The 15,162-nt window shown below is 56.2% G+C and overlaps 1 protein-coding gene across 2 annotated transcripts; it reads right to left on the bottom strand.

The window, feature by feature from the left end:
- Positions 1–2,572: 2,572 nt before the first annotated feature.
- Positions 2,573–7,549, bottom strand: LOC135880963 (transmembrane emp24 domain-containing protein 10-like). 2 transcript variants are annotated; one of them, XR_010561531.1, is made up of 7 exons: positions 7,183–7,549; positions 6,706–6,826; positions 6,284–6,357; positions 5,757–5,883; positions 5,448–5,581; positions 2,862–2,910; positions 2,573–2,606 (listed from the first exon to the last, which is right to left on the bottom strand). XR_010561531.1 is itself a non-coding variant. In XM_065407407.1 (5 exons), the coding sequence occupies exons 1-5, from the start codon at positions 7,384–7,386 to the stop codon at positions 5,460–5,462; spliced, it is 648 nt and encodes a 215-aa protein (XP_065263479.1). In that variant the 5' UTR covers positions 7,387–7,549; the 3' UTR covers positions 5,161–5,459. The 2 variants fall into 2 exon arrangements, 1 of the variants encoding a protein (XP_065263479.1); XM_065407407.1 differs by lacking the exons at positions 2,573–2,606; positions 2,862–2,910 and having other exon boundaries at positions 5,161–5,581.
- Between the last annotated feature and the right edge of the window lie 7,613 nt (positions 7,550–15,162).

The following is a 15,162-nucleotide window of genomic DNA, read 5'->3' as shown; positions in this document are numbered from 1 at the left end:
CCCTCCTAGTCCTGCTGACCCCTATAGGCCCCCTGATTCCTGAAGATCCCTCTGCAGAGACCAAAAGCCCCAGTCCATTCCTCTATGTCTGAGAACCACCCTCACAGCCTTCCCTCTATGCCCCCACATCTCACCTGGCAGAGCTGGGTGCTCCACCCCAAATCCTTCGCCTTCACTGAGTTCCTGGGCCCCCCAACCTGTGACCGATAGTCACAGAGCAGGTGGGGAAGCACCACCCTTCCTGATGCTTCCCAGCTGCCACCCTGTCACATGGGGGGTGGGGAGAAATATCTTGATTGCTGCAGGGTGTGGGGCAGTACTGTCTGATCCCTGGAGGGCAAGATCTGGTACCAGCCTGATCGCAGCCAGAGGTGAGGCCCCAATTGTAGCTTGATCCCTCAGGAGAGTGGGAGGGTGACCAGTACTGATACGATCCCTGTGTGGTTGCCCTGCCTCCAGGCCACTCACTGCACGTCGTAGTGGTGAATTAGTTGGGGAGAACCCACCATGTTACTAGCCCTCGGTTCTCCACCTTGCAGGGCCCTGGCTGCCAGGCGCGTGAGACCCCGCTGCTCTTTGCCTTCCTGCACAACGCAGGGCTGGAACTGCCTCTGGTCCAGCCAGATAGCACCTGCTCCTACACCCCCCTCTAGAGCCTCAGCTTGGACATCACCATCATTGCTATGGGGATCTTCCCGGGGGGCAGCTGCTGCACTGACTTAAGTCACTCTCTCTCCTATACCAGCAGGGTGCACCCCCACAATGCTCCTCCAAGCTGTGGCAGCACCATCCCTTGGGGGTGCAGTGGAGCAAGATGACTCTCTGGAACCTAAGGTGTCCATCCCCTCCCTGCCCCCACAGAGCCCCACAATCCAGCAGGTGCCCCCAAATCCTCCCTACCGCAAGAGGCACAATCTCAGCTCTTACCAGCCCCTGGGGGCTGTAATACAGAGCTCCCTGCATGGCTTTGGGAGGGGTTGCATTTGAACAGTGTATCAGGGGAAGAAAAATAATAAAACCCTGATAAAATTACCCGTTTTAGTACAAGTCAGTGTTGTGGCTCTGTGACAAGTGGGGATACAGCGTAAGCCCCCACTACTCTCCCATGCTGCCAGTCACTGCTCATCACTCCAAGACCCTGATCCTGCCCGTGGGGCTGGATGCCAGTGGGGGAAGGGTCCGTCCCCCCCCCCCAAGCTGATGGCTGGAATTAGACCTGCTGTTCTGCTTTGAGCAAGAGACCAGCTCAGGGTCAATTTCACAGCTGGGTCCATTTCTGAAGAGTTCAGAAGGGTCCATCAGATCATCTAGACAGCTTTGGTTTGAGAAAGAGGAGGAAGTAACCAGGAGGACAGCCATTGTAGACTTGAGTCACACCAACAGGCAGGAAGTGGTAGCAAGCCTAGAAGTGGAAGGCAGTTTGGGTTAAAGTTATCAGGAAATGAGTTCATACCTCTAAGGAAAGGAAGAGGTGAGAGCAGCAAAATAAAGAACATGGACTTCACCAAAGCAGACTTTAACAAACTCCGAGATAAGGTCCTGTGGGAAGAAAATCTATGGGATAAGAGTTCAGGAGATGTGGCAGTTTCTCAAGGACGCAATATTAAAGGCACAACAGCAGACTATCCCAGTGCAAAGGAAAGATAGACAATAGTAAAAGGCCACTGTGGCTCCTTCAGGAGTTCTTTACATCACCTGAAAAATCAAAAAGGAATTCTACAAAAAGCAGAAACAGACAAATGGCTAAGGTGGAGTACAACAAACAGCACAAACGTGTAAAGACAAATTCAGAAAGGCAAAGGCACAAAATGAGTTACAGCTGGAAAGGGACATAAAAGGCAATAAGAAGAGGTTCCTTAAATAAATTAGGAGCATGAGAAAGATGAAGGAACGTCTAGGCTGTCCACTTAGCAGGTAAGGAGAGCCAGTAACTGACGCTATCAGGAAGGCTGAGGTGTTTAATGCCTATTTTGCTTTAGTCTTCACGAAAAAGCTTAACGGTGACCAAATACTCAACACAATTAATATTTACAAAAAGGGGGAAGGAATGCAAGCCACAATAAAGAAAGAACAGGTTGGCAGGGCCTGATGAAATTCACCCTAGGGTACTTAAGGAACTAGCTGAAACAACCTCAGAACCATTACCAATTATCTTTGAGAACTCATGGAGGAAAGGGGAGGTCCAAGAAGACTGGAGATGGGAAAACATTGTTCTCCTTTTTAAAGATAGGTACTATCTAATTTCCTTCTTTGATAGGGTTACTGGCCTAGTGGAGTTGGAGGGAAGTAGATGATGTAATATCTTGATTTTAGTAATGCTTTTGACACAGTCCCATAAGCAAACTAGGGAATTGTGCGCCCATTTTATAGTAATTTCTTCTAGACTACAACTGGTTGAAAGACCGTACTCAAGTAGTTACCAATGGTTCACTGTCAAACTGCAGGTTGTATATAGGGAGATCCCACAGGGGTCAGTCCTGGGTCCATCACTATTCAATATTTTCATCAGTTACTTGGATTGCAGACGACACCAAGCTGGGTGGTTGCAAGTACTTTGGAGGGCAAGATGAGAATTCTTCAATTTGTCAACATAATTTGGAACTGATCTGAAATTAACAAGATGACATTCTATAAAGACAAGTCCAAAGTACTGCTCTCAGGCAGGAAAACAAATCAAATGTGCAACTATAAAATGGCTAGGCACTAGTACTGCTGAAAAGGATCTGGGGGCCATAGGGGATCACAAATTGAATGAGTCAATAATATGATGCAGTTGCAAAGACAGGCTCATATAATTGTGGGGTGTATTAACTGGAGTGTCATATGTAAGACACAGAAGGCAACTGTCCCACTTTACTCACCACTGGGGAGGCCTCAGCTGGAGTAGTGTGTCCAGTTCTGGGCACCGCACTTTAAGAAAGATGTGGAGAAATTGGTGGGAGTCCAGAAGAGAACAACAAAAATGATAAAAGGTTTAGAAATCCTGATCTATAAGGAAAGGTTAATAAAAACTGGGCATGTTTAGGTGTGAGAAAAGATTGAGGGGGTCCTGATAGTCCAATATGTTAAGGGCTGGCACAAAGAGGTTGATGATCAATTGTTCTCCATGTCCACTGAAGGCAGGACAAGAAGTAATGGGCTTAATCTGCAGCAAGGGAGATTTAGGACAAATACTAGAGGATAGTTAAGCTCTGGGACAGGCTTCCAAAGGAGGTTGCAGAATTCCTGTCACTGGAGGTTTTTAAGAACAGACTGGACAAAACATATGTCAGACATTGTCTAGGTTTACTTGGACCGTCCTCAGCACGGGGGCTGAACTTTGACTGCGTGAGGTCCATGCCAGTCCTATATTTCTACCCTGAGCCTCCTAGCTATTATAAACCATTAAATCACACCCAGTTCTCTGTATTGAGCCCCAGGACCTTGGTTAGACTAAACCATTTCAGTCCTCAGGAGATTAACTTGTTGCGTGCCCCAGATAGAGAACAGAAGAAACTGAGGGGTCCTGGATGCCCAAGACTCCTGCGCTGGCAGGGAATCGCTGAGGTGAGCCATGCCCAGGTGATCCCAGCAGCTGACCTGCACCCCGTGCTGCACAGGAAGGAGAAAACCACCAAGGTCCCTGCCAATCACTGACCAGGGAGATTCCTTCCTGACCCCAAATCTGGCCATCAGCTGGACCCTGAGATGTGAACAAGACTCCCAGCCTTGTAGCTAGAGAGGAATCACTGAACCACCTCAGAGGCCAGCCCAACCCGTCTGGTGTCCTGTCTCCAGCTGTGGCCAATCCCTGATGTTTCAGAGGAAGGTGGGAAAAAAAGCCCACCGATGCCTAGAACGTTCCCCAACATTGTGGAGCTGCCCGGCCACGGCATTCAGACCGAGAAATGCTGTCCTGTAGAGAGCAAGGACCTTGCACGCTCGGCCAGCTACAACGGTAATGGGAGCTGCATGTGAACCTGAGGTAAGTAGATCCATTCCCTGAGAGCAGCACTCAAACCTGCAGCACACACACAGTGGCCACAGCGGGTCCGCTTGAGCCACATCACTTCCCTCCAGACAGATGGACAGGAGAGGAGCAGGAGTTTGGGGGAGGGAGGGTTTAAAAAAAGACACAAAGACAGCAAGAAGAGTTCCAGGCAGTTTACCCCCAACAATGGGTGATTTGGAGCCAGCCAACATCGGGGGAGGGAGGATAAGGAACACTTCCCATCAACACTGTTAGACAGGGTGGAGACTTTAGGTGTGTGGGGGAGGGGGTGTTAAAAGGAACCTTGGAGTCCAGAGCCATGGCAGAGCCAGGAGTAGAACCAGCAGACCTGACGCCCAGCACTTCCTCCCCCACCCAGGGGCAACAGGTTTGTATAATTTTTGGTAGTGCCCAGAGCGGGTCCAAGTCCCGCAGGCCCCACCTCACCCCCACCGCCTAAGGCTCTGGGAGGGAGTTTAGGTTCAGGCTCTGGGCTGGGGAAGGGGGTTGGGGTGTGGGAGAGGGTGAGGGGTGCAGCGCTTACCTCGGGCAGCTCCCAAAAGCGACCCATGCCCCCCTCTGGCAGCAGTTCCTAGGTGGGGGGCTAGAGGGGTCTCCACATGCTGCTGCTCGCAGGCACTGCCCCTGCAGCTCCCATTGGCCACAGCTCAGGGCCGAGGCAGCGTACAGAGACACGTCCCCAGGGGCCGCAGGGATGTGCCGTCCGCTTCCGGAAGCGGAGCGGGTGGGCAGGAAGCCGCCTTAGCCCCATTGTGCTGCCGGTGGTGGCAGCAGGGGCCCTGGCCCTTTTAAATTGCCCAGGGGCGGCAGACAGGGCTAGGGGGGATGCTCCAGGGGAGGCAGCCGGCAGGGCCAGGGGAGAGACCCGGCCCTGAACTTTGGTGGAGCTGGGCCCCCGTGCTCTCATATTGGTGGAGCACGGGCCCCACAGGCCCATACAACTTGCCCCCCTGCCCCCACCATGTTCTAATCCGGTAGCTGCACCCCTCTCCGAGCCAGGGACAGAACGCATCTGTCATGCCACATCCCAGCAAGCAGTGCGTAGAGGGGATACAGTTTTCTCCAGAGCAATCCCAGGGACATGATAGGACGGGGCTCCCAATGGAATCAGGGGTGAGGTGGAAGATTCCCCCCCCCCCTTTCCTCACAAAATGCCATCACAAGCCAGCATCCCAATTAACTATTTATTTTAAAATAATTACAACCCAATCCCTCCCGATCATGGTGCCGTCACTACCGGATCCTCTGTTAACTACAGGATCCTTAAACGTGGGGGTAGTTGGATCCCTATTGGGGGGCCAGAACCCCCTCTTCCCACCAGAATCCATTCCTGATGGGCAGAGATGTCCAGTGCAGGCGCCGCTTCCCACTAGAGCTGAGAGAGGCTGGATGTGGATTCTAGGGCCATCAGGAAAGGAGCCCGGCGCAGGGGGGCCTGTGAGAGAGGCAGACACACCCAAGGGGCTGCTCACTCGATAAGCTTCTTGGCCTTGAAGAAGCGGCGCAGGTAACAGACTTGCCAGGTGGCCAGGCCCACCAGACACAGCATGGAGAAGATGCTGAAGTAGAGCACGCGGGTGCTGGTGGACTCTGCGGAGAGAGACATGGGGTGAACAGGGGACCCCAAAGCATCATCACAAGTGGCTTCCAGCCAATTCACAGGCGAGAACCCAGGCGTCCTGGCTCCCGGTCCCCTCCTCCTGTGTTCTGTCCCCAGCCCTGGGAGGAGAGTGGGGTCTAGTGGGTACATGGGGTGCCTCCTCACCATTTGTGTCCCTCATTTCCTCCTCCCGCTGCTTCATGTAGGCAAAGTCCTTGACGATGGATTCAGAAAGGTCCTCGAGACGTCGTAGATCTACCTCCAGGGGCTTCAGCTTCTCTGCCTTGGCAATCTGGGGGTGGGGACAGTGGGAATGAGATGCACAATTCCACCCCGCACTGAGACGTAGCCACCTCTGGGGTAAGGCATAAGGGCTGTCTATACAGGGATCTCTTGTCCGGTGCTGAGACACGGCCATCCTGGACTGGGCACAGGGGCTGTTTATACAGGGATCCCTCGCACCATGCTGAGATGCGGACGCCTCTAGGCTGGGGCACAGGGGGCTGTTTATACAGGGACCCGTCAGAATTCTGGCCCTCAGGCTTTAGCAGAGCTGGGGATACATGCCCAGTTGGGTGGATGTTGTCAAATCTGTCCTTGGGCTGAGTTTGCTGGTACCCCACCTTCCCCATCAGGCACAGGACAGAGGGGCAGCTGCAGGGGGTGGGGGACTCAAAGGGGGTGTTACTCACGTCTTCATAGTTCCGGGCCTCCACCCCATGTTTGACATTGAGGGTGATCAGCTGGTCAGGAACTCGGAAACCCACTGGGGAGGGAGGGATGAAAGAAAAGTTATAACTGTCACAGGGGAGGGAAGAGCTGGTGCATGACCCCACTTCCCTTCCAGTCAGGGATAGAACCCTAGAATCCTGGTTCTCAGCCTGTCTTGCTGTAGTCACTAGATACCACTCCCCTCCCACAGCCAGGAATAGACCCCAGGAATCCTGGCCCCCAGCACCCTCCTCAATGCTAACCACTAGACCTCCCTCATGATCACACGTTTCCTGGCCGTGTTGAGTGCAGGAGACCCCAAATGAGGGTGGCAGGGAGCTGTGGGGTGGGAGGAATGCCCCCCAGGATGCAGAATCCCTGCACCAGGAGTGAGACCTCATACCCGACTGGGCGTGGCTCTCGAAGCAGATCTCGTAGATCTCATAGTCGTCTGTGGTGAAGGCGAATTTGCCCTTCTTGGCGTCTTCCTTGGAGTAGAGCAGGTGGCCGGAGGAGTCTGTCACCTGGGGTGGGGGTGGGGACAGACTGTGATCCCACAGTACTACCCATCTCCCCGGACCAGGCTCCCAATGCCTACGATGATCTTGTTCCCCAAGAGGATAGGGGTGTAGTGTGTCCCCTCCACCCAGGAGTATGGGGTGTCCAGTGGGGAGACGGGGGTCCCTGATATCCTTCTTGGGGGAGGGCGTCACATAACTCCGAGGTAAGCCTCGGACCTTGGAGAACAAAGGGGCGGTCCTGGGGTGGTGCACAGCGTAGGGGGCAGGGCACCCGAGGGGTCACGGGGGTGGCCCCGAAGCCAGCGTTAACCACGGAGGGAGGGCTCGGGGGTGCGGCGGGGATCCCTAGGGGCTCTCACCCGGAGATCGGTCCTGGCCCCCGGCGCCCCGGCCTCTGACACCTCATATTCCCCGGTCACCATGACGTCGCGGTGCATCTCCTCTTTCAGGCACTTGCGGGTCTGCGCCGGCAGCTGGAACGAGAGCGCCCCGCACCCGCCGGCCAGCAGCAGCGGCAGCAGCAGGGGACCCAGGAGTCCGGGGCCCGGCCGGGGCACCCGCATGGCGAGCAGCGGCGGGGAACCCCCCTGACCTCGAGACGCCGCGTCCCGCTCCCCCTGGCAGGTTGAGTCGGTTGCGTCCGGCTCCTCTGTCACACTGTCCCTGAGCTGATTCGGTGGCGTCGGACCTGGCGCTCACCCGACGTGGCGCTCGCTCTATGGTCCGGCCCCCACCCCACAGCGGGGACAGGCCCTAGCAGTGCTTCCGCTTCCGGCTCCACTCTACTCCATCTCCGGCAGCGCGAAATAGAGTCCGGGCAGCGCGAACTTCGGACCGCGGGGGGGAGGAAGTGCGCAGGCGCGGAGCGATCTCGGCGGGGGGCTCAGCTTGTGCCGTGCAGGAAGCCCTGTACGCTTGCAGCTGGGCAGAGTGCGGGGGGAGGGATGTCAGTCCAGGGATTTGGTGGGGCTTCTCTCCTCCCCTTCCTCGGGCTGCTGGGAGGGAGGTCTAATGGATAGAAGCAGGGGGCCAGGACTCCTGGGTCCTCTCCCCAGCTGCGGGGGGCGGGGTCTGTATCCACCAATGGGCAAGAAATGTAAAAATTAAGTGAATCCGCTTTACAAGCGGAGAGGCGCTGGGTGGCGCCAGAGAGCAGGGGCCGGGCAGGGGCCGTACGTGCAAGGAGTCAGGGGGAGCAGCTCTGACCCCTCCGCCCCGCCCTGGGCCAGCAGCCAGGAAGAGAGCCCAAAGGCTCGCTGTACGGAGCAAGGAAACCCTGTATCCCTCCTTCCCTCTTAGTCCCCCCCAGTATCCTTTAGCACCCCACCCTTTCTCTCATCCCCTATGCCCTTTCCACTCCCGTGCCTGCTCCACAGCTTGCCCCCCCAACCCCGCACACCCCTCTCCCATGTCTTCCCTTCCTCTCCTGCTTCCCCAATCACCCCAAACATCACCTCTCTACTCTCCCTCATTCCCCCTGCATGTCCCCCCCTCTCCTCATTCCAACCCACCCCCTTCCCTTCCTCCCCCCAATCCCGGTCTGTCCAGGGGTTAGCCAGGCAGGGAGCCCCAGGACTGCCCCCTGGAGCAGGGCAGGGCAGGGATCAGCCCCCAAGTGCTGCTGACACTGGTTAAAAGGCTGTGATGGGGTGAGGCTGAGAAGGCACTGGGTGCAAGGATGCCTAGAGTGTGTCTCAAGCCCTGGCACCACTCCCCGCCTGCAGCGGGGCTGGCACTGCATAAAAGAGAGAACCTGGCAGCCACAAGGAAATTAATGTGCCAGGATGGGGCAGGGGTGGGGCAGACTGATCCCCTACCCCCTCAACAGGGCCCCAAGGGGTTAATAGGAGTGTGTGTGGGAGAGAAGGGATAGCTGGGGACTTCCCCCCCATGCAGTGTTATGGCCCCCCTTACTATCAGAGCCACCTGTGAATTGATAAATGGGATTGGGGGATATGGAGAGTGAGGCAGGGAGGGGATATGGGGTCCCTAGAGCAGCCACAGGTGTTGGGGGAGGCATAATAAACCTAGTGGGGAGGGAGGCACAAGCAGCTGGGAAGTTAGTCGGGATGGGAACATCCCAGCTGGGAGAAATTGGGCCTGGGCTGGAGAAAGGTGGGTGCAGCCCAGGCCCAGTTTCCAGCTGGCGCCGGGTAACCCCTGGGAAGGATTGGGGTTGGAAAGAGGAATGGTGACCACCCATTGCCCCTGGTGGCAGGGGGCTGAGGTTCCTCTAGGGTTACCCCCTGTGTAATCGGCAGGGGGCTGGGAATAGCCCTGGCTCCCTGCTGCATAGTGTTATGGGAGGTATCAGGGGCCTTCCAGTCATTGCAGCTTGGATCAGAGCCCTGGGACAGGTGAGTCTGAGCACAAAGCAGGACACGAGCTCAGGGATATTGTCAGCAAAACAAAGGAGACTAGTAGATTTGAAGACTGGTTGGCAGGGGGGAAACTGAGGTACGAGGTCTCTAGGGAAGAGCAATATCCCTTTATCCTTCCCTATCTGTGGTAGATGGCAGTGGGGATGGAGCAATCGCTCTGCTTGCGTCAGCCCTGCCAGGTGCTGGCGTCAGAGTCAGGAGGGTGGGGATGGGGGCAAGACTGCACCTGCTGGAATCACACAGCCCAGCTGAGAATGGGAACCACCCCCTGTCTGTCCTTTTAAAGGGAGATATACCTATCTCATAGAACTGAAAGGTCCCTGAAAGGTCATTGAGTCGAGTCGAGTCCAGCCCAGCCCCCTGCTTTCACTAGCAGGACCAAGTACTGATTTTGCCCAGATCCCTATGTGACCCCCCCTCAAGGATTGAGCTCACAACCCTGGGTTTAGCAGGCCAATGCTCAAACCACTGAGCTATCCCTCCCCCCTGGAATAGTTAGGAGCTCCCTGTACAGCCAGAGTTCCCACCCTGCTCCCTACAGCACCCCCTGCTGCGGGGCTTGAGGGGAACAGGCTGCTGTGGGCTTGGAACTTGAGAAAGGGAGCAGGGGGTGTGGCAGAATGTGCATCCACACATAGAGGGTGTGTGTTGCAATTGCTGTTGTGTGTGATTATGGGCAATGGTTAGGGTTAGGGTGAGAGTCTGTGCAATTGTCAAGCTGTATACATGTGTATGTGCGCAATTGGGTGAGTGTTGCAATTGGCATTGCATATGATTGTGAAATCAGGAGAGAGGCTGTGCAGTCTTCGTTGTGTGTAGTTGAGTGATTGTTGCTGTGTAAGTGCATTCACACACTAGATCGCATAGGTTGGTGTCTGTGCAGTCCCATAATGAGTGTGCACTATGTGCCGGTTTGTGGCTGGCAGCCTCCCTGTTCAATGGATGCTGTTTGTCTGACACGGGGTGGGGCTATTTGGAGAGCCTCTCCCCGTGAAGTACGGGTCTCCCACCCTACACTGACCCAGCTGGACTCTGCTTAGCATGGAGACCTGCTGCTTTGGCTGAGGCCCAGTGGCTGATGGTTGCAAGCTGGGAGCACAGGGGGCAGGAAATCTCTCTCGGTGCTGGAGATCCCCCAGCTCATGGGGTGGAATGACAGGCGCCTGGGTAGAGGAACGTGCCAGAGGCCTGCAGTGATTCAGAGAGGGATGAGACTCTGGGTCCTGTGGGGAAGAAAGAGGTGAGGTCTGGGCTGTGCCAGATACAGGGGCACAGTCAGTACTGACTCGGCACTCCTGGACCTGGGATTCTCCTTGTCCTAAAATGGGGCAGCAGCATGGAGACTCCCTTCCCCAAATGGCCTGCTGCAACCCCCTTTCACAGGGGAGTTGGTTGTCACTGGACCATTCAGCCCTTGGCCTTTCTGCTTCAGCTGGTGTGATGCAGATGCCCCCAGGGAGGCCCACAACTCAATCCACCAGCAGAACTGGGAATGGCCTGCAGTTATGAATGACCTGGGTCTGGATTGGACCTGGTGCCCTGTAGCCCCTTGCCCAATCCCCTGAGCCAGCCTGGGGTCAGAGTGGAGCCAGTGCCCCAAGAGGAGAAAGGCCTCTTCTCCACTCCCTCCTTTGCTCTGTGTCTCACCCAGTCTGATTTTTTTCTTTCAAGAATCTCCCAGCCCTGAGATGATTGAGTTGAATGTCCCTGCTGGCTCCAGGACAGGGCACTGGCTGGGCATGGTGCCAACAACCCAATATGCCATCCTGGCACCATTTGCCCCAAGCCCAAGGAGGGCCCTACCCTGGTGCTAAGGGGCTGCCATACAACTGCCTGCCTGAGCTGGGAATAGAACCCAGGAGTCCTGGCTCCCAGGGATCTTCTCCCTGCATTCTGTATAGCACTGTCAGTACATGAAGCCTGTAGGAACAGGGGGAAGGGCTTCAGGGGAATGGGGCTGGGGAGAGGCAAGAGTGAGGGGAGGGGGCAAAACTGCTTTTGGTAAAGGGCACAGCTCTGGAGCCTCTCTATTAGGCCAATCCAGGCAGACGTTTTACTGGGATGCTGGAAGAGCTACGGGATCTGCTGGCTTAGAGCAGGGTGGGGGAGTCAGGACTCCTGGGTTCTCTCCCAGCTCTGGGAGGAGTTGGGGGGGGGGTGTAGGACACCCCTGGCCCTTGGGTCCAAGATTGGGGTGGGCAGAGACCCCCAGGCCAATGGCACTTGAACCATCTCATCCTGAGGGGCCCCAGCCTGACAGTATTTGAGACTCAGAGCAGAGGGAGGCCCCTAAGCTGGGTGGGGTTAGGGGCGAGGAAGGAATATCCCCTGGGAACCACTGCACAAAGTGGCCCTGGCAACTCGGCAGCTAGGGGGAAGGTGGGGCTGAGCACATGGCTGGTGATCTTAAGGCAGCCCCTCCCCCATGCACTGCAGCACCCAGGATCCCTCTGCTCTAGCATGCAAGGGGTTAACATGCCCCATGGATAGAGGGAGCTGTTCGGAGTGTCCCAGGAGATGGTAACACTGGTACCCTGTTGTCCTTGAATTCCACAGGGGTAGCTCTCACTCTGGACTTGAAGCCCCCCTGCTATCCCAGCCCTGGGTCGTCCCCCCCATCTCTCCTGCTGCCACTCAATCCAGACTTGCAGCCCCTGTTATCCCAGCCCTGGATCTGTGCTGCATTAGGCTGGGATCCAAACCTCAAGTTGCCAGAGTGAGTAAAGTCAGGAGGAAAAGGAAGGGTGAGTAAGTGGATGAGTATACAGAGCTCTCGGCCGTCTCCTGTTTGGGATTTGGCCCATTCTCCCGTTCCCTCCATAGACACAGAGGGGCCCTGCCTCATCCCTGGCAGCCACAAGCACTTGTGAGTGCCACGTGCTGATGATTTGGCGGGAGCCTGTGGAAATCCCCTCCACACAGCTCCATTGCTCTCCAGGAACCTGCAGGAAACTGCTGCTGCTTTCAAGTATGGAGTAAGGTGACTGGGCAGTTTGAAAGGCTGGGACACATGCACTCTGTTAGTGCCCCTAATGCCAGCCTGCAGCCTCCTGCTATCCCAGCCCTGGGCTCCCCCCACCCAGCTCTGCTAGTGCCCCCCAATGCCAGCCTGCAGCCCCCTGCTATCCCAGCCCTGGGCTCCCCCCACCCAGCTCTGCTAGTGCCCCTCAATGCCAGCCTGCAGCCCCCTGCTATCCCAGCCCTGGGCTCCTCTCACCCAGCTCTGCTAGTGCCCCTCAATGCCAGCCTGCAGCCCCCTGATATTCCAGCCCTGGGCTCCCCCTCCTCATGTGGCTCTGCTGGTGCCCCTCAGTCCCAACCGGCAGCCTCCCAGCAACTGTCCCATGATAGTCCCCAGGGAACTGTGGTGACTCCACTGCTCTGTGCTCAGGGTTACTGGGGAGCAGGGGGGCCATTACCCAGGGGTGGGAACCAGCCATGTCCCCGACCTCTCATTGCTCCCCAAGGCTAGTGGCGAGGTGCCAGCTGGCTGCTCTCTGCCCCCCATTCCTGCCAGGTTAGTCACCGGGAGCATGAGATCATCCACATTCCTGTGTCTCACATCCTGTCCCGTTCCTTGGGGAGAGGGATCATTAACCTTCACAGGGGATGGGGGGGTTCATGGCGCCTGGGTGGGGGGAGGGAACAGGAACAGACACTGGACCCCCACCCTGTGGCCACCTCCCAGAAGAGCTGTTTGTTTTGAGGCTTGGGGGGAGGAGCCAGGACCCCTGGGTTCTCTCCCTGGTACTTGGAGGGGGGTTCTAGTGGTTAAAACGGGGGGGGGAATCTGGGAGCCAGGACCCCTGGGTTTCATTCCCCTCTCCCCCAATGACACTGTCAGGCTCCTTGTGGCTGTGGGGAGCCTGCGGGACATGCGGGACATGCTTTCACTCTCTGCAGGGAGCCCAGCCCTGTCAGTTTCACTGGTAGTCGCTTTCAGTTCCTGATTCTGAAAGTGACCAGAGGCTGCTGCATTGCTCTCCAGGAACCCGCAGGAAAATTCCGTGTCAGGAAATTACACCCCCGCAGCCCACGCAGAGAGAGAGAAACCAATGCCCTCACTCTCCTCCCAGAGCTGTGTATGGAACCCAGGAGTCCTGATTCGCAGCCCCCTCTGCTTTAACCTACTAGACCCCATTCCCTTCCAGGTGTCTTGGCCCCAGCCCCCACTCTAATCCAATAGCCCCCCCACCACCACCAAAGTTGGGGACAGAATACAGGAGTCCTGACTCCCAGACCACCACCTTAGCTGGACACTTCCATTCTCCATGCTAGGGTATCTTCCAGCGGCTTGTTTCTTAGCCGGAGGGGTGACCTGAGGCTATCATCAGTGGGGGAGGGTGGGGGAGCCAGGCTCAGCTTCTCTGTTCAAGGGGGCAGGGGCTCTCTATGATACTGCAGAGGGGAGGGGGCAGCCAGATTGCAGGGGTCCCTGCCTGTGTTGGGTTGGGGGGTTCTTGTTCTGATGGGAGGGTATTAGGGGGATTCACAGGGCATACCATAATATCATTGGGTCTGGCCCAGCTGCTCAGCCCCAGAAACTGGCAGTGCTGGCATGTGCGGAGGGGCAGGGTCCCACCTATAAACTGCCCCTGCCTCCCACCTTCCCCTGTAGGGTCACAGGGACCCCTATCCCCTGACTCCCCCCTTCCGCATGGTCACAGGGACCCTCTGCCCCCATCCCCTGTGCCACTTTCGCCTCTATCCACCCATCCCCATGCACATCCCCATCTATCCATTCACACACACCCACTCTCTCCCTTCCCCCCAACACACTCCTTGGTCTGTCTAGCCACCCCATCCAGACACTTTCCTATCTCTGGACCAACCGGAGGCCCCTGTTGCTTACCTCTCTCTCTCTCTCTGTATTCCTTTCCTAGGCCCCCTGGCTCCTGGAGTGTCCCGTCCCGGGCCCCCCATTGCCCGTGGGGTCCTACCCAGCCCCGAATTCATTTACTGCATGAGCACGTGGGGGAGGGGAGAGTGGGGGGAGGGGAGAGGGTATCTTTGCATCTTTGACTGTGTGAAAACAAACTACCTGGCCTGATGGTCCGGTGGCACCTTTAAGACTAACAGATGTATTGGAGCATAAGCTTTCGTGGGTGAATACCCACTTCAGTGATCTGCGTCTGACTAAGTGGGTATTCACCCACGTAAGCTTATGCTCCAATACATCTGTTAGTCTTAAAGGTGCCACAGGACTCTCTGTTGCTTTTTACAGATCCAGACTAACACGGCTACCCCTCTGATACCTGGCCTGATGTGAGTGTGTATGTCTGGCTTTGTTTAGAGGTGTACGTCGTTGTGCAGGCTGTGTGTATTTTTGTGTGCACAGCGATGCATGTAGTTGTGCAGTGTGTGTGTGTGGTTGTGCAGCGATGGGTGTGTTGTTGCACAGCTGTGTGTTGTACAGAGATGTGTACGATGGTGGTGTACAGGGCGTGTGTTGTAATACGGTGGGGGGGTTGTACAGGTGTGTGTGAGGTTCAGATGTGTGTGGTGGTGTACAGGTGTGGGTGTTTGTGTGGTGTTGTTATTGTAGTACTGGGGGGGGGGGCGTATTTTTATCTTGAGCCGGATTCTCTGAAACGCATCTTGAACAAACAGAGCTTGGAAACAAACACAGAGGGGAATCCTTTACCATTGCACAGCAAGCCGGAGGAAATCATACTATATATGGATATCTACGTCACCAAGCTGAGTCAATCCCCGGACCGTACCAAATAGATTTAGAACAGGGGGGAAATATTGACTTTGCTGGCCTTTTAGGGGCTGACCAAACTTTGATTCCGGGCAGAAGGGTGCATCTTAATTGAATAGGGCCCAGCGGAACGGGGGTGGGTTGTTGGAGAGGGGATTCCCTGCTTCCCTGATGGCTTGAAAAGGGCGCGGGATGGGACTCGCCCCTCCCCTCCCCCAGCTTAAAGTGAGGCAGCCCCGGAGTTCCCATTCATA

This window comes from Emys orbicularis, chromosome 7, assembly GCF_028017835.1.
Source record: "Emys orbicularis isolate rEmyOrb1 chromosome 7, rEmyOrb1.hap1, whole genome shotgun sequence".
Classification (NCBI taxonomy): domain Eukaryota; kingdom Metazoa; phylum Chordata; order Testudines; family Emydidae; genus Emys; species Emys orbicularis.
This window is presented reverse-complemented; position numbering and strand designations above follow the sequence as displayed.